We start from the raw sequence: 16414 nt of genomic DNA, 5'->3' as shown, positions 1-16414 counted from the left end.
CATTCCCAGAAACCAGGAAATTTCTGAAACTGAGTTTTAAACCTGGCAGCTCTTTTGTCATCCCTTTGTATTTTTGCAGTTCCTCTCTATGCCAGCTTCCTTACAACTGTTCTGATTTCCTGTCGTAAGATTTTTTCTTTTCATTTTCTTCAGGGAGGGGAAATCAATATAACCTCTTCTCTAGAAAGGAGGTGGTTGGGCTGATCTTAAGCAGTGTTAGAAGATCTATTTTGTTTTTCAAACCAGGTATCTGGGCTGGGTAAATTCCAGCCTGGGGTGAGGACTTTGATCACCAGATGTTTTTTTGGTGTGCGTGCTGTCTTATGGTTGCATGGTGGGTTTCTGCTTCAGATGGTACGTATGCTTTCCTTCAACTCAGCTTACCAGGCATTTGGTGTCAGTTTGCAGGGTTTAGAGGAACTCTGTGTAGAGCTTTAAGGAAGTTTACATTTCTAATATTTATTCTTCTATTGAAAAAGTCTCAAATTGGCCTAATGCTCTGCACTCAATAGGAGCTTACTATACATTTAATGATGACCCTGATCTCTGAAGTGGGTGGTTACTGTTTACTTTCCCTTTCTGTTCTGGGAGCAAAAAGAATACCAATTTCAAAATCCTGGGACGTCTTACTTGTTATAAACTCCAGGACCGCTATTTGGGTAGGGGACTATTTGTTTAGAAGTGGATAACTTGTGGCTGAAATTTGAGTAAGATTCCTGTTATACTTTTGGAAATAAAACTTTGGAAATCTGGCCGGGTGCAGTGGCTCATGCCTGTAATCCCAGCACTTTGGGAGGCCGAGGTGGGCAGATCATGAGGTCAGGAGATTGAGACCATCCTGGCTAACACGGTGAAACTCCGTCTCTGCTAAAAATACAAAAAAATTAGCCGGTCGTGGTGCTGGGCCCCTGTAGTCCCATCTGCTCGGGAGGCTGAGGCAGGAGAATGGGTGTGAACCCAGGAGGCAGAGTTTGCAGTGAGCCGAGATCGTGCCACTGTACTCCAGCCTGGGTGACAGAGTGAGACTTCGTCTCAAAAAACAAAATAAAACAAAACAAAAACAAAAAAAGAAACCTTTGGAAATCTGTTGGAAGGGAAGGACATGGATGACATGGACGTGGAAGAGTACAGGAATCAGGATCAATAATCCAGCAAAAAGACACGAGGATGGGGAAATCTAATAAGGGCTCCCTGACAGCACATGATATGCCAAGTGGATCTGTTTTCTTCTTCCTTCCAGCAGAGCACTGTCCAGAACTTCCTCCAGTGAATAATAGCATATTTATCGCAAAGGAGGTGGAAGGACAGATTCTGGGGACTTATGTTTGTATCAAAGGCTACCACCTGGTAGGAAAGAAGACCGTTTTTTGCAATGCCTCTAAGGAGTGGGATAACACCACTACTGAGTGCCGCTGTAAGTTAGATCTTTCTGTATCTTTGCCCTTATTGATATCCTGTTTTACTCCTTCACATCCTACTTCCTATAGGCCATGGTAAAACTTTATAAGAAAACAAAAATTCTCAATTACTAGAAAACCTCTTTTAAAGCACTCTAGTGGAAGAGCTTCTCTTGGAAGCTCCATGATCAGATCTTGATCAGTATTAATTTAGTTGAATTAATAGAATCAATTCCCACTATGGGAAAGAAATAATTTCTTCCAGATATTAGAACTCTTTTTTTTTGCTGTAATTTGTTTAACTTTATATTGCTTTAAAAATGTTTATGTTATGGAAAATTTAAAATGTATACAAAAGACAGAAGAGTCAAATTCACTCATAGAGATTCATCACATAATTTCATCAATTATCCACACAAGACTAATCTTGTTTCATGTATATCCTCACTTTATTATTTTGAAGGAAGTACATCATATCATTTTATTTCACCTATCATATAACTTTTGAACTGGGAATAGTTTGTATTCTCAGTTTACCAATGTGATAATTGAGATCCAACTGATTTGCTCAAGGTCACAAAACCCATTTCTGATATCCTCTGTGGAGATGGGGAATAATTAATCCATATTCTATTTGTTACTACTAGTTTTTAAAAGAATAGTTGCATTAGTTCTCTTGTATACCTAGAGTAGAGCACACCGATATTATGATCCTTCATTCATGTAACCAAACTCATATCCCTGTGCATTCTCTCCTGTCTTTTTCCATGCCATGGGAAAAAGCACAACATAATAAAAAATGCTAAGTAAGTATATATTTGGCTGGATGAAAGGGAAGGAAATACTTGCCTCAAACATAGGCTTATGAATTTTGAGCCATGCTTAATATAACAGTACAATAAACATACTATTGGTAACTTTCAGTTATGTAATAAATTACTTTCAGTTGCCAATTCATGTTGTTCTTGTGCATGACAAAGCTCTTTTTTTAAAGTACTTAGGTCGATCTCCTCTTTTTTTTCATTCTGCATTGATATGGCAGTACCAGGTACTTCGCCGAATTAAAAATGTGCAGTATTAGCTCTAATTTGCTGTTTTTTCACTGAAGACTGAGGAGGTCTGACCTTTGCTGTGTTGGCTTTCAGCCTTGCCCTTTCAGATTATTGCTTATTTTCTTCTTCAGTGGGCCACTGTCCTGATCCTGTGCTGGTGAATGGCGAGTTCAGTACTTCGGGGCCTGTAAATGTAAGTGACAAAATCACATTTAAGTGCAATGACCACTACATCCTCAAGGGCAGCAATTGGAGCCAGTGTCTAGAGGACCACACCTGGGCACCTCCCTTTCCCATCTGCAAAAGTAGTAAGTACAAGAGAAGCCATCAAGAATCCCCAAAATACTGATTAGTAGTGTAAACTTAGACATTTGCAACATCCCTGGGACGCTTTTCTCTTTTTTTGTATCAGGGATGGGCTTAAGATCTAGCAGACAGCCATGAAATGAGTGGAGCTCACAGAACCAAATCTCACCTCAAGAGAATACATTCCATTGCAGTGAACAGCATCCAAAGCACACTTTTTTTCCTTCTCAAATAGGGGTCCTGTCCTACTAGGTCTAATGCAGGGTAGTTTGGAGCATTGACTATTTTATTTTTCAATTTCAAGACAGTGATTTAAGGTCTTTGTTTGAAAAGTAAACACAAAACAGGGGGAAAAGATCATAACTCATCTATTGCAAAATTATCTACAAGAGGCTTAAAGACCCTCTTTCTATCACTACAATTCATATCTTTCAGAATTAGTAAGTTAGGTGTGTTTATTTCATGACTTTTTCTTATGTTTATACAGACATTTAAAACAAACACACACAAATGAAATATTTAAATTATAGAAGCATTAAATGCCATTTTGTGTGTATGTAATTATATGAATATACCTATAGAAATGGGACTTACTATACATATTTTTAAATTGCTTTTCTTCATGTAACTATGTACATGGCCATTTTCCCTGACCAGTCCATATAGCTCTATTGCCTACTATTTAATAACTGCATATGTGTATGTCATAATTTATTATATGGCTCTCATATTATTTTAACATTTTTCCTGTTAGGAACAATGCTGAAATGAGTATTTTATACACACACATATTCTTACATCTACGTTGTTCTTTCTTTCTTTCTTTCTTTTTTTTTTTTGAGATGGAGTCTTTCTTTCTTTCTTTTTTTTTTTTTTTTAGATGGAGTCTTGCTCTATTGCCCAGGCCACAGTGCAGTGGTGCAATCTTGGCTCACTGTAACCTCTACCACCCACGTTCTAGTGATTCTCCTGCCTCAGCCTCCCGAGTAGCTGGGTTACAGGTGTCTGCTACCACGCCTGGCTAATTTTTGTATTTTTAGTAGAGACAGGGTTTCACCATCTTGGCCAGACTGGTCTCGAACTCCTAATCTTGTGATCCACCCACCTCGGCCTCCCAAAGTGCTGGGATTACAGGCGTGAGCCACCGTGCCCGGCTACTATGTTATTTCTATAAGATAGATTCCTAAAATGATTGCTGGATCACAGGATGCCATTATTTGCAGAATATGCTTCAAATATCCAAGAAATTCTACTAAAATATTTAATACATACTTAGATACAAAATAAATATTGAAAAAATCAATGTTTTTATTTTCTATTAATAATTATTAGTTGAATTTGAAATGTAAAAATAATTCTATTCACAAAATCTATATGAAAATTTACTGGAAGATAAAAAACAAGACTTGAATGAAAGAAAAGACATGCATGATCCTGGATGGGCAGACTTAGTATTATAATGCAATGCCTACCAGAATTTTAAATTCAAAAATATGAAAAAAAAACATTAATTAAAGAGTCTCCTCTGGTAAGGTAGACATCTAACATTATAAATATTTTTGGGAAAATGATGAATGATGTATATATTTGACTGGATCAAAGAGAAAGGAATACTTGCCGTATTAGATAGTAAAACGTACTACAAAGTTACTATGAGCACAATAGCATTAAAATGGCAAACTGTAGGTACTACAAATTATATGTCATTAAAATAGCAAAGTATGGGTACAGATAAGTAGAACAGATTAAGTCAGGAGGAGAAGTCTATTTAATGGTAATGGAATAATTATCTATTTGGAAGAAGACAAAGTTAGGGCTCTAGTTCACACCATATTCATAATACATTCCAAATGTATTTTAAATATATAACTATAAAAAGCAAAATTATTAAATCATTAAAAAAAATGAGATAATATATTTATTGCACTGGGATGGGGAAAGCCTTCCTAAGCAGTTTCATAAAACTCAGAAGTCATAAAGGAAGAAAATGGGCAGATTTAGTGAAATTTTTAAAAGAAAAACTTCTACATACTAAGAAACATCATAAAAGTGAAAAGATAACAGACTTGAATAAAGTATTTGCAACATATTTGATGGTTAAAGAGTTAATGTTTTTAATAAACAAATATACCCTAGAGATCAGTAAGGAATAAACAACCCAATAGAAAATAAGCAAAGTTAGGTAAGGACAGCAATTCCAAAAGAATGGCCCTAAACAGCACTTCTATTTCCCGATCATATGAACGGATATTGAACATTACAAATGATTATAGAACTGGAAATTAAAATTAGATCTACATCTTTTATTGAGCAGATTAGCAAAAAATGAAAAGATGGATTTAATTTAATATCATTCATGATCTGAGGAAATAACCATTTATGTCAGTAACAGTGTAAAGTGCTATCACTATTTGGATGTATTTTGGCAGTAGCTACTAAAATAATAAAAGCCAGGCATGGTAGTGCACACCTGCAGTCCCAGCTAGTCTCAGCTACTTGGGAAGCTAAGGCAGGAGGATAGCTTGAGTCCGGAAATTTGAGGCCAGCCTAGACAACATAGTGAGGCCTGTCTCTAAAAAAAGAAAGAAAGAAAGAAAGAAATAATAAAGACAGACAGTTTAAGAGCACAAACTATATATGCTCTTACATGAGGGAATTTGGGGTTACTTAAAACATGCATACACATACTATTATATATACAGTTAAATTACACGCATATAGTATCATTTTATGTCATTAGCTTGACACAAGTTTCAAGTATTTTCTTATTTCTTCCAAATATTTTCTGTTTTACTCTATTTTAATTCAGTAGTTTCTATTCTAGCTCTTAACCACAGAATCCCTGTCTTTTTATGTCACTTCATTATCTAAATCTAGGATGAGCTCCCTAGGTTTCTGAATAAACCAGATTCTTTCTGTTTATTCTTTCTGTTTACCACATCGTTTCCTTTCATTCAAAATTGTACTCATAAAAGTTACCAGAACTCTGGTGGACTGGAATCCCCCAAACAACTCCTGGAAATTCTTCTTGCTTTCCTCTATTCAGCCTTTGAGCTCAGTCTTTGAGCTTTAAAAAAATTACAGTGTATTAACTGCATAAGTAATATTAATACACCTTTGTTGTAGAAAAATATAGAAAATAAAAGATGAGACCAATTACCTACAAGCCTACCATCTAAGGATAAGGGCATTAAGTATTTTGGCATATAACTTTACATACTTTTTTTCTGTGCTTATGTTTGTGTAACCATGATTTACAAAAATAATATTATATATACTCTTTCATGATCTGCTGTTTTTATTCAACGATTTGTTTAGAAGACTTTTATTTTTCAGTAAATATACACCTACATAATCATTGTTAGCCACTATTTTTGATCGACATCTTTAGTGTCCTGTGGTCTCAGAGCTGACTGGGACCTTAGAGATGACACTATTTAACCTGCTTATCTGTAATATTAGGAAGGAAGCCAAGAGGTGCAAAATGGCTTTAGTGCTACATAGCTAGTGGAAGAGTCAGTATCAAGACTCACAACTCCTAATACATCATCCTGCTTTCTTTCCACAGTTCCACAGACTCGTTCTCTTCCCTTCCAGCCATGTTCTTCCCTATGTCTTTTTCTTTTGAGACAGAGTCTTGCTCTGTTGCCCAGGCTGGAGTACAGTGGCACGATCTTGGCTCACTGCAACCTCCACCTCCCAGGTTCAAGCGATTCTCGTGCCTCAGCCTCCCAAGTAGCTGGGATTACAGGCGCTCACCCACGCTGGGCTAATTTTTGTATTTTTAGTAGAGACTGGGTTTCACCGTGTTGGGCAGGCTGGTCTCAAACTCCTGACCTGAGGTAATCCACCCACTTCGGCCTCCCAACGTGCTGGGATTACAGGTGTGAGCCCCTGCTCCCACCTTCTCCCCTTTTTCTGATACTCTCCTTGATATAGTTTGGATGTGTGTTGCCTGCTCAAATCTCATATTGAATTGTAATCTCCAGTGTTGGAGGTGGGGCTTGGTGGGAAGTGACTGGATCATGCAGGTGGATTTCTCATGAATGGTCTAGCACCATCTCCCTAGGTACTGTCCTCGTGACAGCGAGTGAGTTCTCATGAGATCTGGTTGTTTAAAAGTGTGTAGCACCTCCTCCCTCTCTCTCTTGTTCCTGCTCCAGTTATGTGAGATGCCTCACTCCCCCTTTACCTTCTGCCATGATTGTAAGTATCCTGAGGCCTCCCCAGAAGCTGAGCAGATGCCAGCACCATGCTTCTTGCAGAAACATGAGCCAGTTAAACCTCTTTTCTTTATAAATTACCCAGTCTCAGGTATTTCTTTATCACAATGTGAGATGGACTAATACACTCATGCTTCACAACTCTTATCCAGGGGATGTCAGCTTCCATTTGAGCTCACACACTTCATCTCCTCTCTCATGGAGTTATTTCTTCAGCCTTCACCTATGGCCCAATTTTTATTTTCTTGTATGTTAATGATTAGCTTCTCTATAACTTAAAATTTCTTTCCCTGAGCTCCTGCTAGTCAGATAATACTCCCAAATCCCTACTAACTTAGAAGATAAGCTGGGGGAAAGCTCTTTCCCATGGACAAATATGATTAGAAGAGAAGGAAATGAATGAAGAACATGTTTCAAGATCTCACAGGTGTTGCTCTGAGGACATCAGGTGCTGGCATAAACAGCTGCAATTAGGGGTGCTGTTCATTGAGCATGCCTGGCCCTCACAGCTGTCACTTCTATACTCCTTTCTGTCAGGGGACTGTGACCCTCCTGGGAATCCAGCTCACGGCTATTTTAAAGGAGATAATTTCACCTTAGGATCCACCATTAGTTATTACTGTAAACACAGGTAAGTGAACACAGCTTGTCAAGTGCTAGATCTTGCCCCTTGGCAGCATTGTTTTTGGGAATAACCCAGCCTGTGTCCACCTGGTCATCTGATTTCCTACTGCTGCAGGATTCTGAGCTCATTCTGATTTTGAGAGCTGCTTTGGCCCTCTGCTAGCTCTCCTCAATCCCTAGAAGACGGACTGATCCTACTAAAGTATCCTACTTACCCCAGTGCAAGTATCTCTTTTTTCCCTCTACCAAGACAAGGTAAATTATTTAAAATGTATGGGTTTGGCTGGGCGTCGTGGCTGACACCTGTAATCCCAGCACTTCGAGATGCCAAGGTGGGTGGATTGCTTGAGGTCAGGAGATCAAGACCAGCCCTGGCCAACAGGGCAAAACCCTCGTCTCTACTAAAAATAAAAAAAATTAGCTGGGCATGGTGGTGCGTTCCTGTAATCCCAGCTACTCAGGAGGCTGAGGCATGAGAATTGCTTGAACCCAGGAGGTGGAGGTTGCCGTGAGCCTAGATGGTGCCACTGCACTTCAACCTGGGTGGAGAAGTGATACTCTGTTTTAAAACTAAATAAATAAATTAATTAAATGTATGGGTTTTTTTGTTTTTTTTTTTGCGGTTGTTGTTTTTGAGACAGTGTCTCCCTCTGTCACCCAGGCTGGAGTACAGTGGTATACTCATAGCTCACTGCAACCTCTGCCTCCTAGGCTCACGTGATCCTCCCACCTTAGCTTCTCTAATAGCTGGGACTACAGGCATGGACCACCATGCTTGGCTAATTTTTTAAGGATTTTGTAGAGATGGGGTCTCCCTATGTTGCCCAGGCTGGTCTTGAACTCCTGAGCTCAAGTGATCCTCCCACCTTGGTTTCCCAAAGTGCTGGAATTACAAACACGAATCACCATGCCTGGCCTAAAATGTACGTTTTTCTAAAAAAAAAAAAAAAACTCAGAGAATATAAATGCTAAAAAACAAATACGGAAGTGCAAAAATATAAAGACTTAGTGTATAGACCCTTAAAGCCCCCTAATTAACTCAGAGTCATGTGGCCTCACTGGCATTTCAATCTCATTATATACCTTCAATGCACTTTGCAGGCAACTCTCATGTTTTTCTGATTAAAAGAAATCAGATTTTCTGATTGCTCCTTTTTAGCCCCTTCGCTGAGATTTATTTGCAGGCTGTTTCTCACTTTCTACTCCTGTCTAGAGCTTAGATGCCAGATGCCTTTTTAGGTTATTGAATGATAAAGTGCTTCTATCACTCTCCCCACCCAAAACCTGTGTGTGTAAACACCTCATTCAGAATCTCTCACTTCTCTATGTTTTATGGGTTGACTCTTCACTTGGGTCCTCCCCACCTCCAGGAGAATGGTTTTACTTTGAGCTGCTTTGAAATACCAAGATAAGCATGCATTGAGGCTCAAGGGCGGGGAGGTGGATTCCATCACAGCATGAAATACTGAAAAACAACTACACAAAACCAGTCTCCATTACCCAATTCAGAAAGTGGAAAAGCTAAGCCTTGTTCTAATTTCGGTTCAGGTACTACTTAGTGGGCAAGCAGGAGCAGCAGTGCATTGATGGGGAGTGGAGCAGTGCACTTCCAGTCTGCAAATTGATCCAGGAAGCTCCCAAACCGGAGTGTGAGAAAGCACTTGTAAGTAGGTGGCTTGTGTCTATCTTGTTCACAGCTGGATCTCCAGGACCTGGCATCACTCCTGGCATATGCTCCGTATATATCTGTTTAATGTGGGATATTTTGTTTTTGAATGGGTTGGCCTTGGCCTGGCTATAGAAGGGGCTCACAAACTATTAGCTCACATTTTTGTAAATGGAAGTTGGAAGTTCCCATTCGCCACCATCATCACAAATACCTCATGAGACCCTGTTGGTAGAAGTTGTCTCATGTGCCTTATACACCAGTGATCCCCAACCTTTTTGACACCAGGGATGGGTATCATGGAAGACGACTTTTCCACGGATGGGGGTGGGGAGAGTGGGGATGGTTTGGGGATGATTCAGGTGCATTACATTTATTATGTACTTTATTTCTATTATTATTACATTATAATGCATAATAAAATGATTATACAACTCACCATAATGTAGAATCAGTGGGAGCCCTGAACTTGTTTCCTGCAACTAGAGGGTCTCATCTAGTTAGGAGTGGTGGGAGACAGTGACAGATCATCAGGCATTAGATTCTCATCTGGGAGTGATGGGAGACAGTGACAGATCATCAGGCATTAGATTCTCATAGAGGGGTCAACCTAGATCCCTCGCATGAGCAGTTCACAATAGGGTTCACACTCTTAGGAGGATCTAATGCCACCGCTGACCTGACAGGAGGTGGAGTTCAGGCAGCAATGTGAGCGAGGGAGAGTGGCTATAAATACAGCTGAAGTTTTGCTTGCCTGCCCACTGCTCACTTTCTGCTGTGTGACCCAGTTCCTAATAGATCATGGACTGGTACTGGTCTGTGGCCCTGGGGTTGGGCATCCCTGTTATAGGGCAAGGCACATAAGCACAATGCATGAGAATTGGAAAAGTCTCTAAAATCCTTCTAGGCTCCAACACTAAACAAACAACACTGAACAGATCCATTTACATTGAGATTCTTCTTTTAGTTCATCTTTATTATTGGGATAGTATTAATAAGCATATTTAAGCCAGAAGATATAAATGATTCATCATGTTGAAAACCCAAATCTTTACGTAAGCTAGCCTGGTTCTGAGCCCCCATTCAGAGAGCTAACTGCTGCTCACTGGCTTCAGAGTATATAGCCGGGTCTCAGTCCTTACGTTGTAACTTGTAAAATATTTTCTTTCTTCAGCTTGCCTTTCAGGAGCGTAAGGACCTCTGCGAAGCCATAGAGAACTTTATGCAACAATTAAAGGAAAGTGGCATGACAATGGAGGAGCTAAAATATTCTCTGGAGCTAAAGAAAGCTGAGTTGAAGGCAAAATTGTTGTAACACTGCAGCTGAGCAGATGTAATAGAAATAAACCTATGAATAAAATTTCTTCTTGGTTCTGAAATTGGTTTCAGATGTACCTCTTATTGGGCTGAAATTGCCAACTGCAGTTGTATAATGCACCGTGTGTGTGTGTGTGTGTGTGTTTCTCAGAATGTGAAAAGGCCAAATGTAGCGGTTGTCTAAGGCCAGAATTAGCAACATATTATTGGAGCACAGAGGGCTTAATTTCCAGTCTGTAAGGAGAATGGGGAAACTCTGATCTCAACCAAGAGAGTACCCCGTCTTTTAACACGAGACCATGAATTAGGAAACCAAAACTAACTGCAACTTATGAGGCAAAAATTAACCTTCCATTTTGGAAAAGATGCTTGGAATAGTTACATCCTTAAAAATGACCCACTGGGACAGAAGGAGAGCTAAGACCCAAACTCTCCTCCCAGTCTTGCCCACATCTGGCTTATGGAAACAGGTTTCCAAATCTTCTGCAGGAAAATCGCTTACTGCCTCTTGAATGAAACTTCGTCCTGCATAGTAGATTAGAGATGGTGCAACACAAGTGAATATATTTCTTCTCTTTTTTAGAAACAAAAATTTTAAACAGTTTTTTACTTAAATTGTCCTTTTTTAGAGGGTAGAAGGAATAAGAATCCTAGGGCTTTCAATCAAGATGCCATACTGAGCTGGTGTGACAAGCTTCTCCCACCTCTCATTCTGACTGCTACCTGGAATACATATGATATCTGGATAAAATGCAACCAAAATATATAAGCCAGCTTGAAATAATGGGAGTCTACTAGTAGACACAAGACATGTACACACATAGCATTATTTTAGAGTGGTTAGAATGAACTAAACATTTTTCAGACTACAGTGGGCTATGAGAGCTCAGATGAGAGGAGGTTCACTTCTGTCTGGGAGGAGGAGGCAAGAATATCGTCAAGGAAGAAGTCACAGTTATTTGGGCCTTCAAAAGTGAGTAAGAACTGGAGACAAAGATTAAGGAGTTCATTCCTGATGGAAAGAATATTTGAGAAATGGAGTAAGACAATAATAAGATTTTTTTTTTTTTTTTTTTGTTCATTCCTGATGGAAAGAATATTTGAGAAATGGAGTAAGACAATAATAAGATTTTTTTTTTTTCTTTTGAGATAGAGTTTCGCTCTTGTTGCCCAGGCTAGAGTGCAATGGCGCCATCTCAGCTCACCACAACCTTCACCTCCTGGGTTCAAGCAATTCTCCTGCCTTAGCCTCCTGAGTAGCTGGGATTACAGGCACGCACCACCACGCCTGGCTAATTTTGTATTTTTAGTAGAGACAGGGTTTCTCTATGTTGGTCAGGCTGGTCTCAAACTCCTGACCTTAGGTGATCTGCCAGCCTCAGCCTCCCAAAGTGCAGGGATTACAAGTGTAAGCCACCACGCCTGGCCAATAATAAGACTTTTAACCAAGTAAATTCATTCCTAGGATTAATCTAACTGGAGCAAAATGATTTGAAATTGAAGCTACTTCTTATTTATATATATTGTCTATCTAGGAGGACCTTACAAGCATTTGAAATGTCTACTCTTAGGAAAATTTTGAATAAATTTGGTACTTCAAATGTAATGCAGACTTATACGGTGATAAATATGAGGAAGTAGAAAATCTTAAAAATATAATCTTAAGTAAAAATAGAATATTTAATAAGGGCTTACGATTGCATTTATGTAAAACCTTTATTCTTGTGGGAAAGGACTAGACAATAATATGCACAGATAAAAACAATTGTCTTAGAATGTAAAATTATACGTGTTTATTCTCTTAAAGCTTTTTAACGTTGTAAAATGAATTTCTAATAATAATTTTAGAAGGCACTCCACAGAGGCAGAAAAAATGGGATATGTTTAGGAACTTGCACATAGCCTGGACTGGCCTAGATGAAGCATGGAAATTGGTGAGAGAAGGTGGCTGGAAAGATAAGTCAAAGTCAGTTTATGGAGGGTTTTAAATGACATGCCAGAGAATATACACTTACTTTTGGTAGGCAGAGAATATACACTTGTTTTTTGGCAGTCAGACCATGGAGACATGGAAACCTTTCAAACAAGGAAGTAATAAGGACAGAACATAAAGAAAGATTTCTCTCACAATGTTGTGTTATTGGTTGATGAGGGAAAAGAACTAAGAGAAACCAATGAAAGGACTCCTACAATAGTCCATACCGGAGGCACTATCAACCCAAACTGGTTTGATGGCAGCGGAAATGAAAAAGAAGCAGCAGACACGAGAGGTATTGCAAAACTCGTATCAAAACAACCTGCCAACTAATCAAACATTGAAGGGTGAGGGAGAGGAGGAGTTCAAAAGTGAATCTGAAATTTTATTCCTGAGAACCAGAGGTCAGAAAAAGTTGGGGTCAGAAAGTGAAGCTTGTTTGCAGGAAATGAGAAATTCCTCTTCGGATGTGCTGAGGGTAAAGTGCTTGTAAGATGTCCAGTGGGCAATAAATAGACCCAAGAAAGTAAGTGTTGAGTTTGGGAGAGTAATCAGAAATAATGTAGTTCTGGCTAGTCTTCTTACTGGTAATAGTCAAAGCTGTGACAGAAAGCAAGATCATTAAAATTGCGAAGATAATTTTTTTTAAAAGAAGAGCCTGAGATATATCTATATTTAGGAATGAGAAGGAGGAAGAGGAGGTAACAATAACTAAGAAAGAGAAATCAGTTAAATTAAAGGAATCAGGAAAATTTAGTGTCATGGAAGCCAAAGGAGAAGAGTTTCAGAAAGGAAATGATCCGCAGTGACAAAGGCTGCAGACAGATCATAAGAAATGAATTAAAGGTATTTTGGACTTGGACCTAAGGGCATGCCTCAGAGAGACATGTCAGTAGAAGAGTGGGTAGAAGCCAGATGGGAAAGCAACAGGTGGAGTGATGAATGAGGAAGAACAGGCAGGTAGAATAAACCATACCTTTGAGAAGTTCAGCATCACACCAAAGAAGAAAGGTGGAATTTACAGTATTGGTAAAATTGAAGGGACATTTCAGGATGAGAGATGCATTGAAAATGAGGCAGGAAGAGAAGAAACAACTCTCCTCTGAATGAGGAGTGAATAGGAGGGAAAATTTGACACCGATAAAGCTAAGGTAGAATGATTTTTAGTAAAGTAGGAGGTAAGAGCATCTACTGAGAGGGAATGTGACAATTTGGTGATCTGGAGAGAAAAATCTGCAAGAGTCACTGTGGAAAGTAAATGAAAGGACTTCAACACGTTGGGAAACGGTACTTTAAAGAAATAGCAGCTTTAAATGTGGTATTTCTTCCAATTTAGTGCTCAAGACTGTGCAATCTGGAATCCTCCTCTATGTTCATTCTTGTCAAATCAGCGTCTCACCTTGGTGACGTAGTGCATGGTTTCTTTACGTCTAATATCCTTACCACTTTTATCTAATAATTTCTACCTTTTACTCAAATGTCACATCTTCTGTAAAAACTTCCTTGATTAACTCAACCTGTTGTAGTTTAGCTCCTTTTCGGAAACTCTTCTGGGTCTTTTATATTTATTACAGAAAAAGTGAAGTTCTCAGAAAGAATAGCCTTTTAATAGCAGTCTTCTGAGCACACAAATCTTAACCTTGAGGATTAGTAGCTTAATTGGACAATGTCAATGCTTGTGGTCTTTTTAGATCTATGTGAGAAGAAACATGGCTGGTCCTTCATTGTGTTCTTCTGAGCACACTGGATAGATCAATTTCTGGAAACCCTCTGGTGCCTGACATGTAGTAGTAGTTAACATTTGCTGAACTCTGAATATGTTCTAGATAACTCAGCACATAGTGGAAACCCAATACATGTTTGATAAATTCCCCACCTTTTGTAATTCCTTGGGGTGGGACAGAGACAAGCTCTGGGCAAGAATATCAGTTCTCAAACTCCAGGAAAACCTACTGGACCTAGTGTCATGGAAAGTGGATCATTTTTGCGGAGCCTGTCTGAACCTCGCAGTATCTAAGGTTTCCAGGCTCGCTGGACTGTGACTTGCACAACCCTTGTGTGTTTATGAAAAGAAAAAAGAATTCTGGCTTCAATTACCTTTCCACTTAGGGGAAATGGTTGGCAGAGGAGAAAATAAACGATTGCAACATGTTATGAAGAATGAGGACTAGCAAAGAGGAAGGAGCTTAGGTAAACAGTGCTGCTTTATTTCTGCTGTTAATCATTCATTGGGCCTATCAAAAGTTTCTGCCCATCTATTTCCATCCAGCCATCCCTGACCAGCCAACTGTATGGTTGACATTCAGGGACTTTTTGGTGGAGCAATTACCAATCAACTTCAGGGTATTATGATAAACTCTGATCTGGGCAGGAACCAGGACTACATAGATCAAATCAGTTTTCTTCTTTGAGAAACTATCCGAGATATCATCACAGAGTCTTCTGCTCTTCCTCAACTACCAAAGGTCGGTGGACTACTAAACCCTTGGGGTAGCTTGGAGGAAAGGCTGGTGGTTTGCCCCTTTAAGGAGTGCAGGATTAGAAGGATAAAACAGAGACAAAAGCTTGGAGGTGTTTTCAGCAGAAATCTTTTCAGGATCACTATATTAGGGGGATGTATGACTTGAAAGTACTTTAACCCCATCTGAGCCTCAAGTTTTAAAAATTATAAATGGAGGAATAATATTGTATTCTAATAAAATAAGCTAAAGAAGAAGAGGTGTAAGGTGTTGCTCTTGTTACTGTATCTAAAAAAACAGGTGTATTGGTTGGTTGGTTTATCTTTCACCATCTTGCCACATCAGAGAGTTGAGGCAAGGGGTCAACCAGACTTTTCAAAGGGTTCACAGGAAGCCTGCTTCTCGTAGTCTACATTCTGAAAACTGGGGCCATTTCTTTTTTTTTGAGATTTGATTAACCACTCCAAATCTCCTCCACCATTGACAGCAAAGATGTTTACATTTGGTAATAAGGAGGACACTGGCCAGCCTCCAGTTGGTCTCTGAAGCTAGCAGGCTTAGTCATCCTCACCTTCTTTACTGTCTTAATTTGATGATGCTGATAACCCTTCCTTCTTGAAATTCTCTTCTTCCTTGGTTGACCAGGATACAGTACCATTCTGGTCCTCATTTTAATTCTTCAACCACTTGTCTCTTTGCTGATTCCTATTCTATCTCTAAATATGGTAACACCAAGAGAATAAAAACTAGACTACAGAAGAGGCAGAAGCATCAAGGAAGGTTGGCATTAAGCTTAGAGATATGTTTGAATGTAGTATGAGCACAGAATAAAGGAGCTGATAGAAAAATAAAGAGATTTGACCGGGCGCAGTGGCTCATGCCTGTAATCCCAGCACTTCGGGAGGCTGGTGGATTGCCTGAGGTTGGGAGTTCGAGACCAGCCTGACCAACATGGAGAAACCCTGTCTCTACCAAAAATACAAAATTAGCCAGGCATGGTGGCATATGTCTGTAATCCCAGTTACTTGGGAGGCTGAGGCAGGAGGATAGTTTGAACCCGGGAGGTGGAGGTTGAGGTGAGCCAAAATCATGCCATTGCACTCCAGCTTGGGCAACAAGAGTGAAACTCCATCTCAAAAACAAAACAAAAAACGAAAAACAACCCCCTCCCCCCCAAAAAAAAAACAAAACAAAAAGAGATTCTAAGAAGGGTGAGAAAGTGTGGAAGCAAGTTTTTTCTGAAGTTTATAAATGATATAATTGAGAGCCTAGGTGTAAGGAGGAAGACACTCAGCCCGAGACTGGAGAAAAATATTATCCTTTCACAAGGTATCTGCATTTTAAAAGGGGGAAGTTAGACGAAATAAATATCTTAACTTAAAAAGTAACTTCTCA

At 39.3% G+C, this 16414-nt stretch overlaps 2 protein-coding genes across 6 annotated transcripts in view; both read left to right on the top strand.

Moving 5' to 3' along the window:
• Nucleotides 1–10647, top strand: C4BPB (complement component 4 binding protein, beta). 4 transcript variants are annotated; one of them, XM_011966914.1, is made up of 7 exons: nt 10–354; nt 1244–1414; nt 2581–2757; nt 6324–6506; nt 7516–7609; nt 9151–9265; nt 10443–10647. In XM_011966914.1, the coding sequence occupies exons 1-7, from the start codon at nt 297–299 to the stop codon at nt 10581–10583; spliced, it is 939 nt and encodes a 312-aa protein (XP_011822304.1). In that variant the 5' UTR covers nt 10–296; the 3' UTR covers nt 10584–10647. The 4 variants fall into 4 exon arrangements, with proteins under 4 accessions (XP_011822312.1, XP_011822328.1, XP_011822304.1 ...); XM_011966931.1 differs by lacking the exon at nt 6324–6506 and having other exon boundaries at nt 46–124; nt 247–354; nt 1241–1414; XM_011966922.1 differs by lacking the exon at nt 6324–6506 and having other exon boundaries at nt 1–354; nt 1241–1414.
• Nucleotides 10648–14813: 4166 nt separating this feature from the next.
• Nucleotides 14814–16414, top strand: part of LOC105529685 (C4b-binding protein alpha chain) — a 42379-nt gene continuing 40778 nt past the window's right edge. Inside the window, exon 1 of one of the 2 annotated variants that reach the window (XM_011966883.1) lies at nt 14814–15025. The gene's annotated coding sequence lies outside the window, so the exon portion shown is untranslated. The remainder of the gene's footprint in view (nt 15026–16414) is intronic. The other variant, XM_011966891.1, reaches the window with a different exon arrangement.

Source organism: Mandrillus leucophaeus, unplaced genomic scaffold (genome assembly GCF_000951045.1).
Source record: "Mandrillus leucophaeus isolate KB7577 unplaced genomic scaffold, Mleu.le_1.0 Scaffold1194, whole genome shotgun sequence".
NCBI lineage: Eukaryota > Metazoa > Chordata > Mammalia > Primates > Cercopithecidae > Mandrillus > Mandrillus leucophaeus.
This window is presented reverse-complemented; position numbering and strand designations above follow the sequence as displayed.